Below are 24,907 nucleotides of genomic sequence, written 5' to 3'. Positions count from 1 at the left end.
CTTTGGGGGGATTTAGTGGCAGCTTACAAATATATCAGGGGAGAGCATAGGGCCTAGGTGAACAACTATTCACCCAAGTGCCCCAGGAGCAACAGTCGTAAACTCCTTGAAGAAAGTTTCAGACTGGATATAAGGAAAAAAACTTCTTCATGGTTTGTGTGACCAGACTCTGGAATAGACCTCCAGTACTCTGGAATAGACCCCCGGTGCAGGGATCTACCCTGGAGTTCTTCAAAAGGAGACTGGACACACTCCTTGCTGGGGTGACTTGACCCCAGCAGTCTTTCCTGCCCAGAGCAGGGGGGCTAGACCCAATGATCTCATAAGGTCCCTTCCAGCCCTAAATTTCTGTGAATCGGTACACAATGGGCTTGCTTTCCTCCCCGTGTGTGATCACACAAATATCAGTTTAGCTGCGACGTGGAGCATTGGTTTTGCTCAGATCTTTTAACTGCCTAGTGACTCCTATTTTCTCTCATTCAGACTCTTCCTCTTTTCTGGTCTGGTGATCAGGTAACTTCACTTGCTAAAGGCAAATACTCCTACTTTCCTGCTGGAGCATGTTGCTGCTTTTGAGAGCCGGTAGGCAACAGAAACTCCAGTCTGAATCATTTTCCTGCTATGCAGAAGTTGCCATGGAGGATGATTAAGAGGGAGGAGGGAGGGAAAAAAGAGAGAGAGAAAGTACGCACAAATTAGACTGGGAAAGTAGGAGTGGTGTTAATGATCAGGTGAACTAACAGATTCTTTGTGCTCTGTGAGGTTGAACACCTAGTTGTTTCTGGCGTGCTGATTTTGTTTTTACCTCTGTTCTTTTACTGGGATTACTGCTCTGAAAAGTAAGTGCTGCTGAAAAATTTTACTAATATCTAAATAGTACTTGAGTGCTATGCATTGTAAAATATTATTACCTGGGTGAGTAGGATAGAAAAGCTTGTAAAAGAAGTTAAACATTTTGAATCCTCACAATGCCCTGTTCAGTTCAGAATTATGAAACATTCATTGCATTGTATTTCTGTATGGTTCAATTCAGGTTTTTTATTACATCCAAAACCAATTACTTTTACTAACTTACATTCCCTTCTCACAGAAAATGTATATTGCTTAAGATAAAAATCAATGGCTGTAGAAAGGAAAGGGAATGTCTAAAATCTAGACATTTTCAATTGTATAAATTACGTTCTTTGTGTCAAAACAAGCTGATTATATATCGCATTATGATGAATATAATGTGTGTGTTGTTAAGGATTTAGACTGTTGCAAAAGGAATTTTCCAGTACTTGTCTACATGGGTGTGTACATTTTACTCCACTTTCTTTACATTATTAATCAAATGACTAATCCTTATTAGCTTGCATTGCAGGGATGGGACATTAGCTTAAATATTTTCATTTTATTTTCCACATGGTTCAAGATTTCACTCCTTTTATGGGCAAAGCAAAAGCTTTGTTATCTTTATGATTTACCTCTCTCCTTTCCAGAGCTACTTTTCTCTCTCATAGTCTGGACTTGGGCTTTTGTTCTTTTAATAAAATCATCTCAAAACTTCTTGCTCCTATTGAAGTCAATGAATCAGAGACAATCATAGCTTTCACAGTTGTGCCCTTTTTTGCACTTTTGGATGGTCTGCCAACAGGAGTGCTAGTCGTCTAATTTTTTTTTTACGACACACAAAGGCCTTTTAGTTGTTATACCTTACTTCCTTAATACCCATCAGTTATGACTTGAATTGAGACTAAGTTAAATGAGTCACTCAGAGTTATTTTAGAAGATGAATGGCCTCCATGTCAAATGGGGAGGGATTGTTGCATGCTACCCTGCTCAGTGACAGCTCATTGAATTTCAGTCTTGAAGGCACTATTATAATGCTCATATCTGAGCTCCAGAATTTTAAGTCCATTGATTGCTACCCTGCAGTCCTGGGAGCAGGAATACAGGCAAATGGGCTTACATTCAGGGACTTCTACTCAGAGTTGATGGACATTTTCCAGGATTGGTTTATTTTAGCTTTCTCTATTGCAGTAGTCAAGTGTGTCCATTTGGTATTTTTTGTACTGTTGGTACTTCCCATTAGAAACTGGTCTGAGACCAAAGTCATTTCCTATAGAGCATTTTCACAATGTTAAAGTCATTGCCATTTTTAAGCGTGGGAACGCTGATACACAAGATGCAGAAGGCTGCTGGAGCACAGCAATTTCCACATTCCAGCAGACTCAATTAATTGAGTCTGCTCTGACACACTAGAATTCCAGTCTATTGGAGCAGCTTCCACACATGTGTAGATACTGTTCATTGCGAGGTACTAAGAAAATACGCATTAGCCTGTCTTAATGTGCATTAAAGGACAGAGTTTTTAAATTACATTTAATACGAATTAGCCTATTTTAATGTGCACTAAATAAATAGCATGGGATACTTTTACATGTGCTCTGGGGAGAGCGGGGAGCACTTTAATTAAAAGCGGCTCCAAGAGACGCTCCCCCATATTCAACTCTCCTGTTCAGACTGGTTTTTTAAACTCTCTCTGAGGATGTCTGTTGCTCTCTGTTTTGACAAAGTAAAAGAACGTATTCATTGTAGCAATTGGGTCACCTTAAAATTTGCTCTGTAGCCTCACAGATTCCTTCTTTATGTGAAACTTATTTTATAACGTGTTGCCCTAGTAATTGTTTTCAATCACAGCTGGGTGGATCACAGGTGAATTGTGTCTAAAATATGGCACTCTGCCAGAACAGCTCTCTAAATGCTAACTTACCGTTTCCTTGGGTGAGGATGGGTACAGGACTACTATAGGCACCAGTTATCATAATCCCCAGTCCAGTTGTTTTCTTGTCTCCTGCCTGTTTATGGATTCCTAGCAGTTAACAAGTTAGCTGTGTCTCCCTGCTGCTTGCCCTTTTGAATGTGCTAGGTATCCAGGTTGTAGCCATATTGGTCTAGAGGAAAAAGCAATCAGGACTCATGGTAGAGGTGATATCTTTTATTAGACCAACTAGATTTTTGCAAAAAAAAATGTTTAATTGCAAGCTTTTGGGTCCAAACACCCTTCATCAGGCATCACAGAAAAGATTGTAAAAGTTCTCCTGGGTAGAAATGAAAATTCATATTTCATAGGAGAGTTGAAGGTGTGGTAAAATCTCCTGTTTGGAAAAGTTCATTTTATATGCAGGTTAGGCTTAGGGAAAAGTTGGAATAGTCTGTTTACCTCAAAATTGTTTGGTGGTAAGCAGGATGTATTCATATTTCCTTCTGGTTATGATGTTTCATATTTCACAGAGGAGTAAAAATGTGGAATGCTCTTCTGGGAAGGCATTTCTAATCTGGTGAGGTATCTCTGAGCTCTGTGGGGAGGCTCTGTGATGATGCAAATTATCCTGAGCAAAGGCAGGAGTAGGGAAACCCAAGGAGGTTACAGGGCACCCCCTGCCTCCTAGCCTGGAAAATGCAGGGAGGCTCAGAGGCCCTCCCACAAACACTGCCCATCTGTCATGTTTAAGAGCGCTGTAACTTTATAGTGCTATAAAATGCTCTAAATTATAGCACTGTAAAACAAGCACAGAGCACTTTCACACACATCCTTGCTCTGGAAACTGAACACCAGCAAAAGCATCCTATATCTCAATAGGAGGCACATATTTACCCTTAATCCTTGTGAAAGGATTATGAAAATCAGTTAGCCGGTAGTTTAAACATTGGTACATGAAGGAGAAATGAATGCAAAAAAGGTTTTCTTTGCTTTGAGTTACATCATCTTCCATTTCGGATTCACTTCTGCCCAACTCATATTGATTCTTTTTTCCCCCCTTCTTCCACCTTTGCTCTCCCTCACTTTTCCTCCCTCCCCACGCCTTCCATTTGAGTACAGTAGACCCCAACCAGGATTCAGATACTTCTCATACTCTGTTTTCTTTGATGCTTCCTGCTCTCCATGCTGGTCTCTCAAGTGTGTTTTACCATTCAGTATGATGCACAGTACTTTGATTGATTAATGATGATAGCCTCAGCACATCTTTTAATCTGTACTGAGCCTCGGTGGATTACTGGCCTCAAATCTGGTATGCTGTTGTCTTCCATGGGTCAGAAGAAAGCTTCAGTGTGTCACTTTGAATCCAGGTAAACATGAGGGTGTTAGATTTAAACCCTTGTGGTAGGCAATGTTCTACTGCCAGACTGCTGAGAAAAGAGGTAAAAGGGGCTCCTGTAGAAACCTGGACAGATAACAGATATTTATCCAGACAGATCCTTCCAGACATTTCAGTTTTTCTCTCTTCAAGGGTTAGAGTGAAGGTCAGGTGTTTGTTTGATTGTTCTTGGGTTTTTGTTGGGGGGGTTTGGGTGGGGGAGGGGGAGTTGTTTGTTTTTGGTTTATTTTATTTTTTTACAAACTGCTTCATCAATCCTAGCTGAGGCAGATGCAGGAAGGAATGTACACAAGAGTGAAAATGGATAAGACGATATTACAGAGCAGGAACAGTGGGAAGGATATCAGACTTAAAACTCCTTTGCAAAGGGCTATGGAAGAATTAACAGAACTGGCCCAAGCCCTGGAGTCCATTTAAAATGTCTGTGTAGCAGACTGTCCAACCCTGAAGAATGTTGGCTCACATGAAAAAGGATGGGAAGAAAGCACACTCACCCCTGCCCTGGGGGTGGGTTTAAATGAGATTTCTATGTAGGGTCTGGACATCAGTCTGACCTTGCTTCTTCCCAGTGGGAATATATGGGAAACAAGACTAAACCCCAAGGCTGTGGCAACATGCATAATTCCAGCAGGAGGTGGGGAGGGTCAAGACATCAACAAGGGCTTCCTGTCCTGTTTAAAAGCCAATTAGAAGTAGACATTATATGAAAAGAGTGTTTTTTTCAGGCTCTTTTCCTTTTCCCCTTCTCTCCAACTGGCAGAAAGAAGGTAACTTTACCCTTCTGTCTTGATGCCAGTTTCAAGAGCCATGACTCAGAAAGGTCTGGTTATAGCCATATACAGGTAGTCCTTGACTTACAACATTTTGAGTTACGTTTTGCACTTACTATATTTATAAACAAGTTCACTGTGTTGCCCGTCTCCCTGGAGAACATCTGTCCAAGCTTCCTTGGACACCTTCTTTAAGTAAGCAGACAAGACTCCAGAAGACTTCAGCCAACAACCCTTCAAAAAGTCCAACTGAGAGCCCTTCAAAAAGTCCAGCAAAGTCACCGCAAAGAAGTCCTTCCAAATCAATATAATTGCTATTTACAATATAAATACATTAATGTAGCTACATTACTCATCTATAACTGATTGAGTGTAAAATTCTGGTTATTTTTGGTGAAAACAGGGTATCAGGCTTTGGTTCAGGAATCAATCCCCTATTTATAAAATTGTTTCCTATGGGAAAATCAGTTCCAAGTTACAATGTTTCGATTTAAGATGTGGTTTTCAGGAACCAATTGTGTTGTAAGTCTGAGGACTGCCTGTACCCTAGTTCAGCAAGTCCCCAGCTTTGCTTCAAGGAGGAAGGATCCTGCCCAAATACTGGAGGATCAAATGGAATATTGCTCATATTTGTGCCTCACTGCATGTCATTCTTTCATAGTCTGCAACTTTCTACACAGGAGCCAACGTCCTCTGTCCTAGAGGCAACCTGATAGGTCTTTGCCCACTATTGAAACCTTTGGAGAGCAAAGAATCCAGCTGCCTACTACCACAGAATAGAATTAAATATAAACTCTTTTGGATTATAATCCATGGCAACAATCTTTGCTAAGTGCAATTGGACAAGCTGGTAAATCAAACATTGTTTTTTCTCCTCTCAGTCTAGTATTTCAGGGAAGATGAGGGAGCAGGAGCCTTTTTTAAATACTTAAAGAATAGCAATCAGGTCACTAGGAAAAAGAAATAACAGTAGAGAAATTTACCCTCCCCAAAATCCAGACTCATTCAATAAAAACGACTTCAAAAATACAATGAAATATTGAGTGAAAAATGAAACATTCATGCTATACCTCCAGGTTACAGTTAAGGAATACTCTACTACAAGAGAAGACTGAAGCACTGGAACAAATGTATGACTGACAGTATCAGAGTTACCAATGAGTGTGGAAGAGAAAGAAGAGTTTCTTTTTGCATTTGATTTCCTTACTTATCAAACCAAGCAGCTTACCATTAATTAGCTTACCATTAATTCATAAATATTTCCTTCATAGAACAACTTTCATTATGTCTGAAAATAGTAATGCTGTAAAAGCTATGTAGAATCTTTTATCAACAGACTGAACGGATACAGCAAACATTTTAAAGAAGATCAACAGTGCTTATTGTGTCCTAGTGTCTAACAGACAGCTAAGAGCCTGACTACAAATGACAGGTCAACCAGGATTCAGGTGTAATATTGTGTTTTGATGATGAATAGGTTAGTATTTAAGAATAAATTATTTCAGAGAATTTAGTCCTGGAAAGGATGATAGTTGTGAAAAGCCATGTTCTTAGTGACCTGTTGGGTCTGTCTGATGTCACGCCTGTGTACAAATTACCCCAAACATATAGCTGGGACCCCTTTACTTCAATCCAGAATAATTCCTAAATTCATGATGTTAGATTGGTGAAAGGAAACATGTCTGAGAGGTGGGGATGGTGAAGGAAAATAACAAACAACTTAGGAAGGGATATGTGTGGTTGTGTGTAATGTTTTAGATATACACAGCCACAAAAGGTGCATGTGTCTGTTTAGTAAATGTGTAAGAGAGAAAAAGGATCTAGATGAAATAAAGGGATTATTTTAGCCTGTTATTTACTCATGTGCCAAATTACTTTTTTACTAGCAGTTTGGTGCCTTCCAACCACTTGAACCCACAATATCTTGTAACTCTTCTATCCTAAACTGTTCATATTTAAGGTGGGTAGTCTCAGCTATAACACAGCCATTTTCTACTAGCAACAAGCCATACTTGTGTCAGAGACAGCATGAGTGCACTGAGAAGCAGAACTGATTACAGTTCTTGGGTAGGAGCTGGAACCTGCTCTCTGCCTTATGCCTCACAATGCACTTGAGGTGTGTTCCCACTTTATGCATTATATTACTGCTGTTGCAAAATATGACAGGGCACTGATAGCAAATGTATACCAAAGTATTTGGTATGTACTGCAAGATTGCTGGAAAGTGAGTGACTACTGCAGATTCTGGCTGAAACCTAAAATAAAAGCCTTGTAAAAAAAAAAGTCACACCTTATTTTTTTGGGTGTTACTTTTATCAGTTATCAATAATTTTACATTTCCCCCTCAGAATGATTCTGTAATATTTCTATACAGTGGGGGGAAAAACCCACTCCAATATTAATTGCTGTTGAGAAAGCCTGGCAAGGATGGAGTATCAGTTGTGTTTTTCACGCAAGAAGCTGGTGTTATTTTATTTGGTGACATCACATTATTAAAATACATAGTATATTTTAATGATTTTTTTATACTGAGTCTTTTAGGCAAAATTATTTTCTAAATACTTGCTGAATTTCATTTCATTGATTTCAGATCATTTCTCCAGTTCATTCTGGATCCTAGCTGTACCCTCCAGAGTGTCTACAACTCCATCCAACTTGGTGTCATTCACAAATTTGCTAAGTGTGTGCTCAATCCCATCCTCTAAAGCATTGCAGCATGTTGCAATGTACAGACAGGGTGTTGAAAGATGTTCACATTCCTGCTCTAATTCATGGCGCTTTACATAAAGCATTGTGAATTAGAGCGCCCCCTGACCCAACAGACATTTGCCCCTCTCCACAGGGGCCAGATCGCACAAAAAATGTCACTTATGTTTGTGCCCGCAAATGTTAGCATTTACCCTTTCAAAAATCCTTCTGCAAATAGAAATAAGCATGTATAAATTTGGACAGAAATGTGTTATAAGTTACAATATTGAAAAGATATACATTATGTTACAAAGAACATACTGTCCTTGTGGCTATGATTTTCCTTCATAAGTTTCTTCATAACCTGCTGTTTATAACCAATGAGATATTTTCTGGTTATGATGTCAATTATATGAAATTACCAAGTAAATGTTTGTTAGAGACAGCAGTAAAATATTAAATCATTAGGCAAGTGAGAGACCTCTTTCTAGTGTAAGAGCCTTAAGGTTTTCTTGAAGTTTCAGGGAATCTCTCACAGCTTATTCCTTTACAAGTGTGATTTTGACTTTCTCTTTCATTTTAAGAGAATAAAATGCTGGATGTGAATATTCAGGATCATACTATAAAATTTAATTGGGAGGCATGTGCACCCTTTGTAGTAACAGGTACTAACTCAATGTGCAGTAGTACCAATGCATGCCTTGTTAGTGATGCGAATGCTCAGTAGACTGATTCTACTGTGCATTCAGTGTCTCATGTAGATGCACCCACTGTGCCTCACCATGCATAGTTTCATCCTGATCTGACCAAGCTTTTGCAACTGCTGTTGATGATGCTAGGCTGACATCACATATTATGCTGCCAGCTGCTAATGGGGATAACTGTTCTGCTTATATTGTTCATATTGCCCAGAGCACAAATGTAACACTTAGGCTTCTAGGTGGGGCAAAATTGTGATACCTCAGACCTAGTCTGAAAAGGCAGTTATTGCATTCATCCAACTCTTATTATATATCCATTTTTCAATCATGAGGAAGAAGTCAGTGTGCAGCCAAGAAGTCTCACAGCATGAGCTACTGGTATGTTTTTAGTTACATCACTTTTTTCCTGTTTCAGGATGAGTATGGATGCTCTGCAACTAGCAAACACTGCTTTTGCAGTTGATGTCTTCAAAAAACTGTGCGAGAAGGACAAAACAGCCAATATAGTTTTTGCTCCACTGGGTACTTCAACCTCTCTGGCTCTGGCATACAAGGCTGCCAAAGGTGACACTGCTACCCAAATGAAACAGGTGAGTCTCTTGCTTAGCTGTAGAAGTATGCCACTGGTTGGTGTGGTCTGTTTCTTTTTTACATATTCCTTTCAAAGCTGCACTCCTTTGCTAGGTAATAGCAAAGTTGGTAAATAGTAAAAGATCTTTTTGTAGCAAAAGCTTGTTCAACACATGCACATAATGGGACAGATTCTAGTCTACCTACTGCACATCTAAGGGGATGTAGGTGCCTAAGTGGGATTCTATTTCACCCTGTGGAAGTCCCTGGAAATCCATTCATGCAACTAGTTTTGTAACATACTGTCATCTTACCCTTAAGACTGACTCATAAAAAAACAATGAGGAGGAGGAAGACCCACCCATCTTTTGCATTAATAAAATTTTACATGGACTCGAGCAGGGTGCAGTAAACTTCAAGTAGGTGCCCTACATCCACTTACACACCTAACTGGTGGAATAGTATCTGGCGCAATGTGTATATATGGGAGAGAGCATGATTTAGATCAGGGGTGTCAAACTTTTTTGGTCCTGCGGTCTGGATGAATTATGCAGGGCTGGTCTATGGACAGAATCAGACCCTTAGACCGGCCAGAATTCTGGATCTCTCTTGTGTCCTGAAGTGGCTGGAGTGGGTGCTGCATGCAGGTGGGTCCTGCTCTGGTCATTCCAGGCCTGCACTGCACAGACTGCTGCCACAGGGCTGTGCTACTTGCCCCTAGAGCCACTGCCATTGGGGTGTGCTGCACATGGCAGCCACTCTGCTGCTCTGGGATGTGAGCTGGAGTGGGTGCCATCTGGCATGCCCTGCTTGCTGCTTATGGATCACTCTGAGATGCACAGGCACCACTGGGAACTGCATGATATGGCTTCATGTGCTGGATCTGGCCCATGGGCTAAATCTTTGACATCCCTGACTTAGATGGTGCCATGATCTACTGAATTAATCCATGCATGCGTTCATAACAAAGGCTCCATTGTGGGTTAGGCTACAGCTGTGACTAATACACTTTCTGGAGAATAGCTTCATCCTGAATCAATGGATTTCTAACAGCTGGGTGTGTTAGCAGCATGAAGGGGGAAGTGGCAGAGTGGATCAGATGTCTTGCTACAGTTCCAAAGGCATGATCCAGGCTATGCTAGCCCCCAGTTGGCCAAGGTATAAGAAGGTACTTGGTCATTTGGACTGGGGAGTTGAGAGTTACCAGATCTGATCTGAGCCACAGAGATATACAGGGAGATAAGCATAACAAAATCTGTCATTAGTAACAACACCCAATTCCAGTGGCACTGAAATTCACCCTTCCCCCTCACCAAAGTTCATTGAAAGTAGCTGAGAGGCTTAATGTGGCAGTACAAAGTAATACCAAAAGCCATGACTTTTCCCATCGCTGGATCCAAGTTCCAGAGAGATGGAGTGATGCAGTATCAGACTGCTATAACATGATGTTACACTTATACTTGGTGAAAGATGAAGTTGCACTGAAGGTTAGGGAGGCACTGTTTGCATTTACATGGCAACATGGAATGACATTTAGGGTGCAGACAGAAGTGCAGTTCCTGGTCAATTTCTATGAATTACCATGAGTTAGCCTGATTTCTCTGATTCAACAGATGGATCAGGAGAGTGGAGGATCGGCTCCAATTTGGAACTGATCCAAGGAAAGAGGCTGTGTCTTCCCCTGGTCTGCCCCCCTCCCCCCAGCTATGCTGCTGTCTGTGGATGGGATGGGGGAGCAAGTAGGGGAGGGAAGTCTTCCATGGTTTCTCAGCCCCACTGGACCTGGGGGAGGGCAGGTAGATCGGAGCCCCCCAACCCCAAGGTGTGAGGCTTTAATCCACTGCCTGCCTCCTCCACTGAGGCTGAGAAAACCTTAGAAAAGACCACTCTCCTCTGCCTTCTCCCCTTCCCATCCAGAAACAGTAACTGCAGCTCCTTTGAACCCTCATACGAGGGCTAATTTGTCATGTGATCAGAGGGCTCTACAGCCATGCTCTTCTGTTTGGACATAGCTTTAGAGCAATTTCAAGGAGCCGATCATGTGACAAATGTCATTTCTGTCTGCGTCCTTACTCTATGCAGGACTATTACACTTTTGGACTTCTCTGGAAGCGAGCTAAGAAGGAAAATGAGAAATGAGTTATGCATATGTTAATATGTTAAACATTATCAAAATCAATCAAACTCTGAGGGACATTCCACAAGATATTCAATTTTAATTAGCCTTTTCACTTTTCCTCAAATTGGAAGTTCTTCTACAACTTCCTCATTCACTGCAGATATCCTAGAATTCAGCATTTTGTCAGTTTACTCATACCTCTGATTGCAATCAACAGAGCAATGTTTTTCAGGAGATCTTGAATAACCGAAGAAGCCCTAAGAAGATTTTTCCATAGAGGAAAGTAATTTTTGAAGCGCTGAATATAATTCACAAACCACACCTCTACTCATGCCTTTCCTCTCCCCTGCCCTAACTCTCAGCCCAGCCTGCCCAATCTGTCTAGCAGAAGACGATTTCAACATAAAAATCTGTGTTAAATTTAATTAAGAACATGACATAAGAATATAAATATACCGTCCTGGCCCAGGGCAAAGGTCCATCTAGCTCAGTGTTCTGTCTCTAACAGTGGCAAGTGGTAGATTCTTTAGAGGGAGAGTATTAGAAACGGTATTTTCATTTCTGCATTGCTACTACATTGGCAACACATAGGGGGTGCACGTGCACACCCTGAGGTTGGTGGTGCACCCCCTGCAAAAAGGTGCTGCCAACACTGCCAGCAGTGCCTGTGGGCAGTTGCCACTTGCTACCCCCCACCGCCACTAACACCACTGGTGGCATCTGCGGGCAGTCTCCAATCACCACTGGCCACTGTCAATGCTGCCAGTGGCGTCTGCAGGTGGTCACCAACCCCCTGGTCTGCGCTTACTACCCCTTTCCCTCACACCCCACCCCCAACAGTGCCGTGGCTGCCTGCAGGAGCTCACCGCCACCATGCCGCCGCTGCCATCAGCAGCATCGCTGCTTGCAGGAGCTCGCAATGTCCTCCCCAGCCTCCAGGGGCACACTGTGTTCATGGCTACTCATATCTGAGCCCTACAATAATAATGGAACCAGCACCGAGCGAGAAACAATTTTGTCATTGAAAAAAGTTTTGGTTTTTTTTAAATTTTATATTACAAGAAGTAGTGAATAAAAATACTTTTAAAACTATCAGTCATTTGACAGAGCTGCTGAAATACAACCTCATGTGATTGCAATGCATATCATAAATCCTCTTTATTCACAGGCTATTATATAAAAAAAATTAAGTGCCAGACAGTTCAGATTTTAAAGGGAATTGCACTAAATGTAGCTCTGTTACATGCAAACCAAGCTACAAAGCCTCCTCCAGCTGGATAGCGCAAAACTGCAATTTTACCAACTTGCAGGTAGGCTATAGTTTTGTACGGAAAGATTTTTTGTACTTACACCATAGAAATCAAGGTAGGTGTGGCATTTTTAAGAAAGTGAGGGGTGAAGCTTGGCCACGACAAATTTGCTATTGTTATAATGGCACATCTGGAAAGATGACAACCTCATGTTGTACACTCTTACACATTCTGAGGAGAGAACCGGATGGCAGAAAGTGCCTGCGCTTTGCTACTTGAAGGATTACATGAAAAAGTAAGCAGAGCACCTTTTTTCAGGGCTAAACATTTGTGACTGCAGATAGGAATATACCCATGCACCAGAAAAGACACACCCGACTGTTTCATGAACATAAGCACGAGCTACTCCACTTGCGTGAGTAGTCCTACTGCTCTCATTGACACTCGGCGAAGCTCATGTAGACACACCCATAGTGATGTTATTTATTGTTGACCCATGACAGTTATCAAGCCAAGCAAGAGGTGTAACATCTTAACATGTTTTCTTATAGGTACTCCATTTCGAGAACGTCAAAGATGTTGCCTTTGGGTTCCAAACAGTAACGTCTGATGTTTCCAAACTCACCAATTTTTTTCCATTTAAAATCGTCAAGCGGCTTTATGTAGAGAAGTCTCTTGACCCTACGACGGTAAGCAATTAAAAAATGAAAGAGAGACACAACAAAACTTTTGATATTTATTGCATTATCAACATGTTGACTGGCTGAAATCTGAATCAGACCTTAAAGTTAATTTAGTAAAGGCGGTTTCAGTTTGGCTGTTCCTGTATTCGCCCCTGAAATAAGATTTATCCAGACTTTATAAGACTTATTTCTTTGGTTTATTTAGTATAGATCTTATTCTAATGCCCATCTTGTGGAGCAAGTTGTATAAGTTTATTGAAAATAAATAACTGCTCCCTAGCCATGCTATTTTGGAGTTTTAGAAAGTAATCTCCCTCTACTAAAATAAATAGAATGGCACCTTAGCATAGACTACCGTATTTTTCGGACTATAAGACGCACCTGACCATAAGACGCACCCAGTTTTTATGGCAGGAGAGACTATGTGTGCCGGTGGCCGGCCATTTTTATTGCCGGCTCCCGGCCACCGGCACGGGCGCCGGCTTCCGGTGTAAACAAGCGGCAGATGTCCCGCTCGGGCTCCGCCACCTCCGCGGGCAAGCTCCGCCCCGTCTCCCCAGGACACAGCATAAACAAGCGGCGGGTGTCCCGCTTGGGCTCCGCCGCCTTCGCGGGCAAGCTCCGCCCCGTCTCCCCGGGACACGGCATAAACAAGCGGCGGGTGTCCCGCTCGGGCTCCGCCGCCTCCGCGGGCAAGCTCCGCCCCGTCTCCCCGGGACACACACCTTCGGACCATAAGACGCACCCTCGTTTTCCCCCCGCTTTTGGGGGGAAAAAAGTGCGTCTTAGGTCTGAAAAATATGGTATTTAAATGAAAACTGTAAAAAAGTAGAATCAAGCCATAAAATTCAGAAATGTCAAAGTGAATGTACAGCTTTAATCCTTCTACAGAATAATATTGCATACATGCATACTAACTTTCTGACTGTTAAGCCAATTTAATTTTTTGAAGTTGACTTAACTGCCAGAGCATACAGACATATGTTAAGCAGAATTGACTTAAATGTGGTACAAGATAATACACCTGCTGAGGTGTATTATCTTGAGTCACATTAGTTAAGTCAACTTAGCTCACAAGATGCCTGCCACCATATCAAGGAGTTGTACGTGTGTACGCTGCAACATGGCTTAAGTTGACTTAAAATAAAATTACATAACTAAGTCAATTTAGTATGTGTGTATGCATCCACTGGCCATGTCTACACAAGACTCTGACTGCTCTGTCATCACTGCACAGTCATTTAGTACTTGTATAAACATGTACTAAATGACTGCGGTAACCAGAGTTACTGCACAGTAGCTTCGCCAAATGGCTTTTACATGATGCTGATTGCACAGTTGCTTGAGACTACTGTGCAGTAGCATTGCATCACGCTTCATGCCATGTGATACTACTGCACAGTAGTAATGAGCTACTGCACAGTCAGCATCTCATGTAGATGTGGCCACTGTCTTTTACCATACCATCACATCAGCTTTAAATTGTTACTGCTTGAAATTGCTTTTACCTATGAAAATGTAACAGTCAAGAGATATTTACTCATTTAGTCTACAAGCTGGATCTCTAACAGTCCTTCAGTGTTTCATCTAGATGCAGTCAGATTTTTCTCAGTATGGGATAGTGTCTGGACGAGGAAAATATGGATTTCAATCACAATAATCTGAAAAAGGATACAGCAACAGCCTAATACTTTAAACCATTTTGACTCGTCTCTTGAAACAGATACGACAGAGTTGTTACTTTAACTCAAGAAAATACGAAGCTAGAGAGGGGAAAAAATAATTTCTTATGTTTTCACACATAAATAAAGACTCTGTAGCCTTCTCCAATGACATATTATTTCTCCTAATAGCATACATTTCATTTTCAAATATAAAATGTATTTGAATTTGAGTGTAAAGTAATAAGTGGAGTGGCTTGAAATTAATTAGAAGCCCTTATTATATCCTTTTTTGCAGGACATATTAGCATTTCATAAATTTGTGTCACCTGGGTTAGGGACAGACATTGCACATAAACCAGTCTGAGTGATCAGAAACTGTTTTAAACCTGTAACGGAATGGATCTTCAGTGTATATAAACCAGTTTGAAAATGGCTGAACCTGGTTTGAGATAAACCTGGCTAAATGTAGAATCAGACTTAACTGATTTGTCTCAAACCAGTATATGCAATGTTTGTCCCAGACGCCTTGCTGGTTTAAGATAAATCAGACTCCCCCAGCATCCCGGCATGCTCTCTGGGCTGGGCAGGGCTCTTTCCTCCACAGCAGGGCTGGCCCCTCCCTTCTGCTCCCTGGCTTCAGCTCCCACACAAACTGTGGGCTACTTCCCCTCTCCCCCTCACCATTCCCTGCTAAGCAGGAATTTCCCACTCCTCTCTGGCTTGCCTTGCTAAGTCTGTATATTAGCTAGCAGACCACATGCTGGGTGTGCTGAATCAAAACCTAGAATCAACAGATAGTTGGTAATGTCCCTCTATTGTTTTCGTAATGGGGTGATAAACACTGAGTTAGGGGTGATAAACAGTGTTATCAATTCCCTGTTGGGCTATCAGTAATCTGAACATCCTGCCGGGGCCTGGCCATGCCCCCGCTCCCCCTCCCAGTTTAGTGCTGTGGAAGGAAGGATGAGCTACTCTAGCACCGCCTGGTTTCTAGCCTGAGCTACTTCAGCCTGCATTTCTGGGCTGGCTGGCTGGTTACAAACTGATTTAGCCTAGCCAGGTTAGACTAACCTGCAAAGATTGAATCAATTCAGGCTCAGGCTTTTTGAATGTCTGTCCCTAGCCCTGTTGATTCCCAGAAAGGGTCTTTTAAGCAGAAAGCCATTCATTTTCACATCCTGCAAAAACAGCTGAAAAGCCAGAAAGGCATCTTTCATGCTGTTGTAAACACACATTTTAAAAACTTAAAGGCCTTTTATTGTAATTATTACTGCATCTGATCCCCTAGCAAAGTCTCCCCAGAGTACAATGCTGGGTGCAGGGTCTGCATCTGCCTGGCTCCTATGGCTGGGCTGTGCAGGGCTGCATCTGCTATGGGAAAGACTACAGGGGGGAGAGGGCCATGCTGGTGCCCCTTCTAAATCAGTGCCTGGGTCTGGTGTCTTGCTTGCCCTCCCTGGTTACACTATCAGAGAGGATCCACTCACCTTGCATTAATAGTTTTTCAGGGACTTAAAAGAGTGAAACGGAGTAGTACTTAAGCACTTACATGCCTAAGAGGTGGAATAGAATCTGGCCCTGGGTTTGTGCTGATCTAGAAGGCCAAAACCAACATTGTTGGGTAGCAGTAGTATTTTGTGTTCTATAGAAGCTTCTCTTATTCAACACCCCTTCCCCAACAGTAGCAAGCTTCCCTGGTCTGATAATATATGTTGGGGCCAAAGATTCCTTCCCTCTGAGCTTTGCTTTATTAAACTAGATCAGGACAGAGTATTAGTCTGAACCAAAGCATGGCAATAACAATACAAACATTTTTTAAAAGGGAACAGTTTATTGGTGTTTTAAATTATAAAGCTTCAAAGTGACTGGAAAATCTTGGTTTATGTTTGTATATATGCACGCGTGCGCGCACACACACACACACACACACACACACACTTTTAAATCACCTTTGGGCTGAGTCCAAGCAAGGAACATTACAGTCACAGTGAGTTTTGGGGGAAAAGAACATGGTTTCCAAAGAGTCATAATAATGCAAACTGCTTTTTCAGCTGTTATCATAGTGAATGTCATTATGTATCTGCTACATTAAGCTTTTCAAGTATTTTGTTTTAAAAAACAGAATGCTGAGGAACTACAATGTGTGAATACTCAGAGTATTTTAATAATGGGCCAAAAGGTCCATAATGTTTTGTTACTTTCCCCCTCAAACTGGCAAAATGCATACTCTTTAAATACTATAAGGGAGTGTATGCTCTGGCTTAACTCCATTGAATCCTAATGATTGAAACCACTTATAGGATCTCTCTGTGTTAAATGTACCCATGTAGTAGAAACACCATAACAACAGGACATTATCAGAGATGAACCTGGTTTCTTGTGCCTCTCAGGACTTTGTCAGTTCTACAAAGAGACCTTTTCCTTCTGAACTAGAACTAGTAGACTTCAAAGAAAAACCTGAGGACACCAGACAGCAAATTAACAAATCTGTTTCAGAGCTAACTGATGGTAAGTATAATTTAGCTCTCATTACCTCTTTAAAGAGAGAATTCTATTTCCTTGCAGGGATGGATGGGGAGGAGTGGGGCGGGGGGGGGAGAGTGCAGTGGTGCAGTTGAACCACCCCCTTTGATTCCTCTTCCACCCAAATTATAAAACCAACTCCTTGGGAAGGGCAGCAGAATTTTTTGTCAGGCAGGCTGGGAGAGTCTACTGACTTCATGGCTCCTTACCATTCCTGATTCCTGCTAATTTCTCTTCACTCTACCTGTACTAATGACCCTTTCTCCTTTTTTATGATCTTAATATTTCACTATTCAAGTTATCTTTTCTTCCGCAATTGTGCTGTCTGTTAGCCCTTCCTAGTAACGTGTCTCTTCTATTTTACAGCCCTGCAGACTGTTTTAGCGCTAGCTAAAATCCTTAACTCAGGTGTAGAAATGATTGACAGCGAAGTAATGGAGGCATCATCAAGATATTGAAGGCTAGATGTTGTTTTATGAATCTTAATAAAAGATGTACATTTAACTATAATGACTACAGGACTAATGGCACCCTACTTTGCTGTGTTTTTTTAAACTTCAAATATACTCTAGCAAATTAGTGCACATTCCAATAGTTATATTTGTTTTTTTCTTTAATCTTGAGATGAATAATATAGTACTAGCCCCCTACCGTATTAGTAAAGCTTCATGTTTCTCTAACAGGTGTAAAATGTGTTATATTATTTGCAAGGGTGTACTACACCAAGTGCACCTGCATTTTCAAAATCCTAGATCTGCCTATGTTTCCTTGCAGTATTTTCTGTTAACACTGTCAGATATAAACATACATGGAAAGCAAACAGAATAATATTGTAGTAGGAACAATGAGAATTAGTAGTGTTACACTGCTTGTTTTCATTACTATATCTTTTCATTGGGCTTGACTGTAAAAATCCTTCCTTATCCTAGAATCCCTTATCCTTATCCTACCCTTCTTTAGCTTCAGTGGGTCTATTTGTAATAATAATTGGTTTTGATTGTACGAGATGCACATTGTGACCTAAACCAATGGGGGACAGCCTTTTTGGCAGGCATGTTTCAAGATAAACCCTGCACCCTCCCCAAGTGTCAACATGATCCCCTTCCTCTGCTCAATCTGCTGCTGTTTTCTGGTCTATCCCCTGTGCTCCCTGCCTCATCTTTTGCTTTGCTTTCTACTCCCTGCCCTATCTATGCCCTATCTATCCCCTGCTCTGGGGAGGGTGGGGGGAGTAGGGTGCTTTAATTAGGGTGGCTCTAAGAGCTGCTGTATTTAAAGTGTCCACAGCATCTTATGTATTCAGCGTCCCCATGCTTCAAAATGGCAGTGGAGGCACTTTAACTAAAACTTGTTCAACAAGCTTTAGTTAAAGCGCCCCCACTGCCATTTTGAAGTGCAGGGATGCTGAATACATAAGACACGGAGGCTGCTGGAGCGGACTAATTAGCACGCTTCAGCAGACTCTATTAATCAATGCGCTGTAATTACAGTGTGTTGGAGCAAAATCCCCACACGTGTACAGGCATCCCTTGTCTGCCATGTAGAAGACCTGGGTTTGATTCCTGGATGCACATTTAACTACAGCCATCAATGCACCAAATGTCTGGACTTGGTCTAACCTTTGGATTTTGTCTCAACGACCTAAAGGAGGGATAAAAGGTCTGGGCAGCCTCCACTCCTCCATAATCCTGCCTAGGTGTATGCATCAACAAGCCTGATGATCTGTCATGCATACACCATGATCCAGAAGGATTGATGGGTGCCTACTATCCTTCCAGGTCTGGTACAGATGAGACTTTTTAAGTAGCTTACAGTATCTCCATTCTTCCAGATTCTGTGAGGAAGACAAGTCTTAAGCACTGTTCATCCTATTCCTCTCCTGGCTAGAATTTAACCATCTAGGACAGGAGTGTCAAACACATTCAGGTCTCTGGACTTGTCTGTGGGTTGGTTTGGGCCACACCAGAGATCATGTGCAGGGCTGCCAGTGCAGCAGAGCACCACATGCAGTGTGCACCCTGTGCTAGCCCTAGAATGGGCCTGGCACATGCTGCACCTGGCGCCCCATGCTATCCCTGTGGTGTGCAGGGCTGGACTGGCTGTGTACACTGCATTTGGCCCAGGGGGCTGGCACATGGTGCATACTATGCCCCATCAGCGTGGCCCTGTGTGCTGGCTCTGGCACAGCCCAGTCAAGACCAACCCTGGAGACAATGTGCAGGGTCAGCATGGTATGGGCACTACCTACAGCATACATTTCATGCCAGCCCCCTGCAGTGCTGGGTTCAGCCCGTGTCAGACCAGCTCTGTATGCTGTACTCAGTGTGTGAGATCTGTTTGAGACCCACAGGCCAGATCATACTGCCCCATGAGCTGGATCCGGCCTGTGGGCTGTATATTTGTCACCCCGATCTAGAAGGCAGAATATATTTTACAGCTTCTTGAAAGGTCATGGAGTACTTGATCGTGGACTCTAAAAGAACTAGTGTTTCTTGCTTTTTCATTTCTCTGACTTAACCTAGATATTGGCAGCACTAGCTTTGAGTCCCTTTCAAGTTTAACCCTAACAAATTACAAACTCATCTCACAGAATTAGACTATTAAAAACAGCGGCCTGCTAAGGCAGTACCTTTCTGTGTCTGGTACCTGAAATGCCATAGCTCTCAGGGGCTTGTTACACTTAAGGCATGTTTTATTTAGATCATAGTAAGCATTACGATGACTTAAAGTTTTCTGAGCAGTCTCATGCTAATGCTTACAATGGTCCCAGCCCTCTAGACAAGGCTGGAGATGGTTGTGCACCTGATGAACAGCTGTTTGTCAGTCCCAGACCTGGCACCACATGAGCTGTTTTATCTCCATGGAGCAGTATCGTGATAGTGTAACACATTATTTAACACAATGTGGAGATATACTCCTTGCCCCAAATGTCCTAAGTTTACTAACATACCACATGCATTCTTGCCTGAATATGTAGATGCTTATGCTTAAAAGATCCTAAGCAGGGGTGACTGGTACCTCCTGGGTCGGTGGGGAGGAGGGGGCACAATTAGTGGGTGGGCCCGAGGGTGGGCCAAAAGTCCCATATCCACCCTTATACTTCTGTGCCACGGCTTAGTGCCCCCCCCCCAACATGCTGCCAGCCTGCGTGGCAAAAAAATTGCCCCATCCTGAGTGGATCCAAGTTGGTGGCTAATCTCGGGGGGGGGCATGTGCTGCCCCCCATGCCTCCCCTACCAGTCACCTGTGGTCCTAAGTCTAACATGTGACAAAGGCCATATAGCTGCACTTCCTAGTTATCTTCACCCATACAGGGTCAAATTCATTGCTGGCATAACTCCATTGCTTCAACAGAGTTTAACAGAGGAAGAAGTTGGCCAACGGTCCTTAACGTTTTACTTGGAAAAAATATTAAACAACAGTAAAATGAGACCATTTATCTGCAGTGAAGTTTCAATAATTTAAAGAAATTGGTTTTGTTACTAAATTAACTCATAGCAGTGTAAGTCATCTGTATGCTATAAATGATTTTTTATGATATGCTATAATTTGGCAAGTCAGATCCTCTCGTCTTTTCCCCACAACCTGAACTGGACTATAAACAATAAACCGGAATTAGGATGTTTCCCTCTTAAATTATCATTTCCCATTGACTAGCTACAGTCAGGTACCATTTTCTAGTAGCATTGTCAGATATTCAGACAGTGAAACTTAAACTGAGGGCCATTATTAATGAAATATTTCAAACCATGCCAACAGGTAAGATGGAGAACATTTTGAGTGAGGAGAGTGTAAATGGCCAGACTAAGATCCTCCTGGTTAATGCAGCTTATTTTATAACAAACTGGATGAAGAAGTTCCCAGAGGCAGAAATCAAAGAATGTCCATTTAAAATCAACAAGGTATGTATAAAAACAAGTATCTGAATACTTGTGTATCCAAATTAAAGACACATTTGTGAATACTGAAGTAAGCAAATCCTGACACAGGGGACTAGAAATCTTCAGCATTACCATGGTGTCACTGAGCTCTTGTTTTGGGGCCTTAAAAAAGACAGTTTTAACCATACTGGTAGCTTTGTATAAACTTTTCAAAGACTTAGAGGAGCCCCCAACCCAGCTGTTCACCTGATCTGGAGGAAAATTACCAAATGTATTCTTGCTGTACTCTGAAGCTTGCTCTGGTGCATGACCAGAGAAGGAAGACTTACAAGGAAAGAAAAGGGGTTTCCAGTAAGAACAGCCTGGTGGTGAGTCCAGCAAGTAACAGGCAAAGTTGATCATTAACTGCCCTTGGAGGAAGTCTGTTGAGCATTCACAAAGGTGACTTTCTCAGGGATTATAACCTGTACCAGAAATAGCATCCAAAGCTAAAAGTAGCCAGTGTAGGGCAGAAAATGTAAGTATATAAACCTGTCACCATGGGCAACTGGTGCCTCCTGAGTCTAGGGGCGTGTTGGCGGCCAATTGCTGACTGGGTGGGGGGGGTGTCCCTAGAAATGCCAGCGGCAAAACCAGAAGTGCTAACAGCAAAACTGGAAGTGCTAGCGATGCTTCTCTTGGTGCCCCCATTTGGTGCCCAGCCAGCGAGGGTCAATCTTGGGGGTACACACAACACAACACATGCCCTCCCATTCTCCCCTATGCATTGCCTATCCCTGTCACAGTTGTTAGGCTACATGTCCCTTTTCTGGTCTCTCTTGGAGACTTTGTTCTGAAACAAGATAGTGTTGGGAAAGGCAAAACAAAAATGGGGAGGGAAACATTTCAGGATACATGGAACATTGTAAAGACCTGAAAATGACTTGTTTGTTTGTTTCCTTTGGCGTTAACTTGAAAATCGTAATTTGATTTCTTTCTGGTTTTCACAGTGAAACAAAAATAAATTATCCCTACATGCCTATTGTGTTTCAGCCTTTGATACATCCTCAGGGATTTATGCTGGTTGAGACTGCGCTGTCCTTTAGGCAATATATATGATCTTAGCCACAAGGCCAGGCAGACCCTTAACTTCAAGTGAAACACAAGGTTACTCATTCAAGCACACATTTCCTCTTTCTCTCTCTCTCTCTCTCTCGTTTATGAAGGTAACGGGGTCCCAGATTGTTCCCTCTGTATTTTACAGACTGAAACCAAACCAGTGCAAATGATGAACCTGGAAGCTACATTTTGCTTAGGCTCTGTAAAGGACTTAAAAGTCTCCATCCTTGAGCTCCCTTGCCTCAACAAGCATATCAGCATGATCATTTTGCTACCGAAAGAGATTGAAGATGATACCACCGGCTTGGAACAGGTAAGGGAAACAGACAGCATTTACATGGGCGTCTCTGCATGTTTATTCCTTTCCCTTCTCCACACCTAGTGTGGCGTTCATGATATAAGAATTTCTACCGCAGTTAAGTGTAAAATTATGTTGTCAGGTGGGAAAATGAAAGGCAGGGACAGCTGAACTAAAATTGATGAGAGACAAGGGCCTCAGTGCTTTTCTAAAGCTGATGAGGTGACTATAGACATTATTTGATGCCTATGTACTTTTCAAAATGTAGTTTTCATTTTAATTTAACGGTGGCCCAGCCATCAGGTTCCATTCTACCTATGAGTCATCTAAGTGGACTTAGATGCCTAACATGCAATTCTGTCCCACGCTATTCAAGTCCCTGAAAACCTATTTATGCATCTACTTTTGTAACACACTGTCATCTGATTGTTAAGACTGAATCATGAAAAAGCTATGAGGAGGAAGAAGACATTCCTTCAAGGGGGTTGGAAAGTATTCTTTTTCCTTGCCCTTGAATCAGCTGCTAATTTGTTTCCTTGCCTTGTTTTTTCAGCTGGAAAGGGAGCTCACCCCTGAGACATTGGTACAATGGACCAATCCCAGTGTGATGGCCAATACCAAAGTGAATGTATTTCTTCCAAAATTCAAGGTGGAAGGGGATTATGACCTGAAACCTGTTCTGGAAGGCCTGGGGATGACAAGCATTTTTGATGAGAACACAGCAGATCTCTCTGAAATGTGTGATGCTAAAGATGTGGTTTTGTCAAAGATCATTCATAAAGTCTCTCTGGAAGTAAGGGAAGAAGGTGGGGAATCTAGAGAGGTACCAGGTTATCGGATCCTACAGCACAAAGATGAATTTAAAGCTGACCATCCATTTATTTTCTTGTTTAAGCACAGCAAAACTCGCAACATTATTCTTGCTGGCAGGTTCTGTTCTCCTTAAAGAGGGCATGCTAATTAAAAAAAGCAGGATTACATTTATGGTGATGCATGTCTCAGTAAAGCTTTGCATCTTGAGTATCACCTTTGAAAGGTAATTTAAGATTTTCATTTATCAAACAGGTAGTACAATGTACTTTTCATATGCAGCAGTCCTACAAAATAAATACAACTTTAGTTTCATGCACCTAAAATAAAGGATGGGCCAACACAAAGGAAGTATGATGAACTTCAGGAAATTTCCCAATATTAGCAACCAGCCCAGCTGTTTCTCTGATGCATTTCTTTTTCATCAGCACAATGAAATCTAAATCAAACTTCCTAACAGATGATGAACCACAGTTGGTAAGGACTCTGGAGTATCATACAAAGAACTAGCTTGTTTCTATAAGTTTTCTTTGACCAGGCCCAAAGTCTCCCAAAACTTGGAAGTGGATTTCTGCTGCACAGAAGTTGAATACTTTGAGATCCAAAGTTATAGCCCTTATCTTCAAAGTGATTGCACATTGGGGTACCTGAATGGAGCCTTTAGCGAGACTTCATTTAGGTTCAGCAGTGTAGCTATCCAGTCTCCTGTAGATTAGGACTGATAGGTAGGTATACAACAGGATGATAGTCCTTATATTTTCCTACATGCACTGCATAAATTATCTAGGGATAAAATAGTCTATACAAATAATTCTTTATACTTATAACAATGGGATACTCATCTGATGACCTTAATGGAGCTATGTAAATTTACACAGGTATAGAATCTGGCCCTACAGATTGGACCTTTCTTAATTATGGTCCTTTAATTAGGAAACAAAGATAAGTTTCAGGTAGAAGAGCCTATATTGTACATGGTCTGTGAAAATGAAGATAGAAATCCGTTACTGAACCAAGGCTTTGCTATGCAGCTAGTACTACCATGCTTTCACTTTGTGTTGTCTGTCATTTCGACCTTCAGAATAGAAGTAGAAATTGAAGTTCCATGCACTTAGTAGATAATATATGAAGAGGAAATCAGATGCTAACGTGTTAGATTCAAATTAAATGTGACATCTCTGTAAATTGGATAAATTTAAGTCTAAAAGTCTTCCTGCTGCCTGTGTTTAGTATTGTTTACCTTCTATCATTCAGAATAAAGCAGTATAAAAAATGTCTTTTCCCATTTTTAAACGTTTAAGACCAAATTCAGCTTTCTGCTATTGTCATGTAAACTCTTTGTTCCTGAACTGTGGGCTTTAGGAATTTAACAAAAAGGTATTTTGGATAGCAGGTTTTTTTAAAGGGTAAGAGTAGTGCTAGTAGCTGGAAAGCATGCCTTTTCCAACAGTGAACTTGTTATTAAAAAGCAGGGTATTTACTAAAGCATAAGTGAGGGAGAAATACACAATTATAATGCTTAGTTAAATGCTTCCAGTTGCTGTTCTAATCAAAGAAAAAGAGTTTTGTTTTTTGCTGCATTTTTCTTCACATGAGTCGTCAACAAAGCAGCTATAAAACCTCCACATGGAGAGCTAAAGGATCCAGGCCTATATTGGTGAAGCACTCTGGTACTTGGAGGGTGCATCTACATGAGACATTTACAGCGCA

The 24,907-nt window shown here is 41.7% G+C and overlaps 1 protein-coding gene across 1 annotated transcript; it reads left to right on the top strand.

Annotated features, from left to right (window-relative positions):
* The first annotated feature begins 695 nt into the window (after positions 1 to 695).
* Positions 696 to 24,472, top strand: SERPINB5 (serpin family B member 5). The gene is made up of 7 exons (XM_090039296.1): positions 696 to 839; positions 8,717 to 8,891; positions 12,792 to 12,929; positions 16,978 to 17,095; positions 20,870 to 21,012; positions 22,235 to 22,402; positions 22,941 to 24,472. The coding sequence occupies exons 2-7, from the start codon at positions 8,718 to 8,720 to the stop codon at positions 23,331 to 23,333; spliced, it is 1,134 nt and encodes a 377-aa protein (XP_089895422.1). The 5' UTR covers positions 696 to 839; position 8,717; the 3' UTR covers positions 23,334 to 24,472.
* Positions 24,473 to 24,907: the final 435 nt, after the last annotated feature.

Source organism: Crocodylus siamensis, chromosome 3, assembly GCF_052110815.1.
Source record: "Crocodylus siamensis isolate JL-2025a chromosome 3, ASM5211081v1, whole genome shotgun sequence".
Lineage (NCBI taxonomy): Eukaryota > Metazoa > Chordata > Crocodylia > Crocodylidae > Crocodylus > Crocodylus siamensis.
This window is presented reverse-complemented; position numbering and strand designations above follow the sequence as displayed.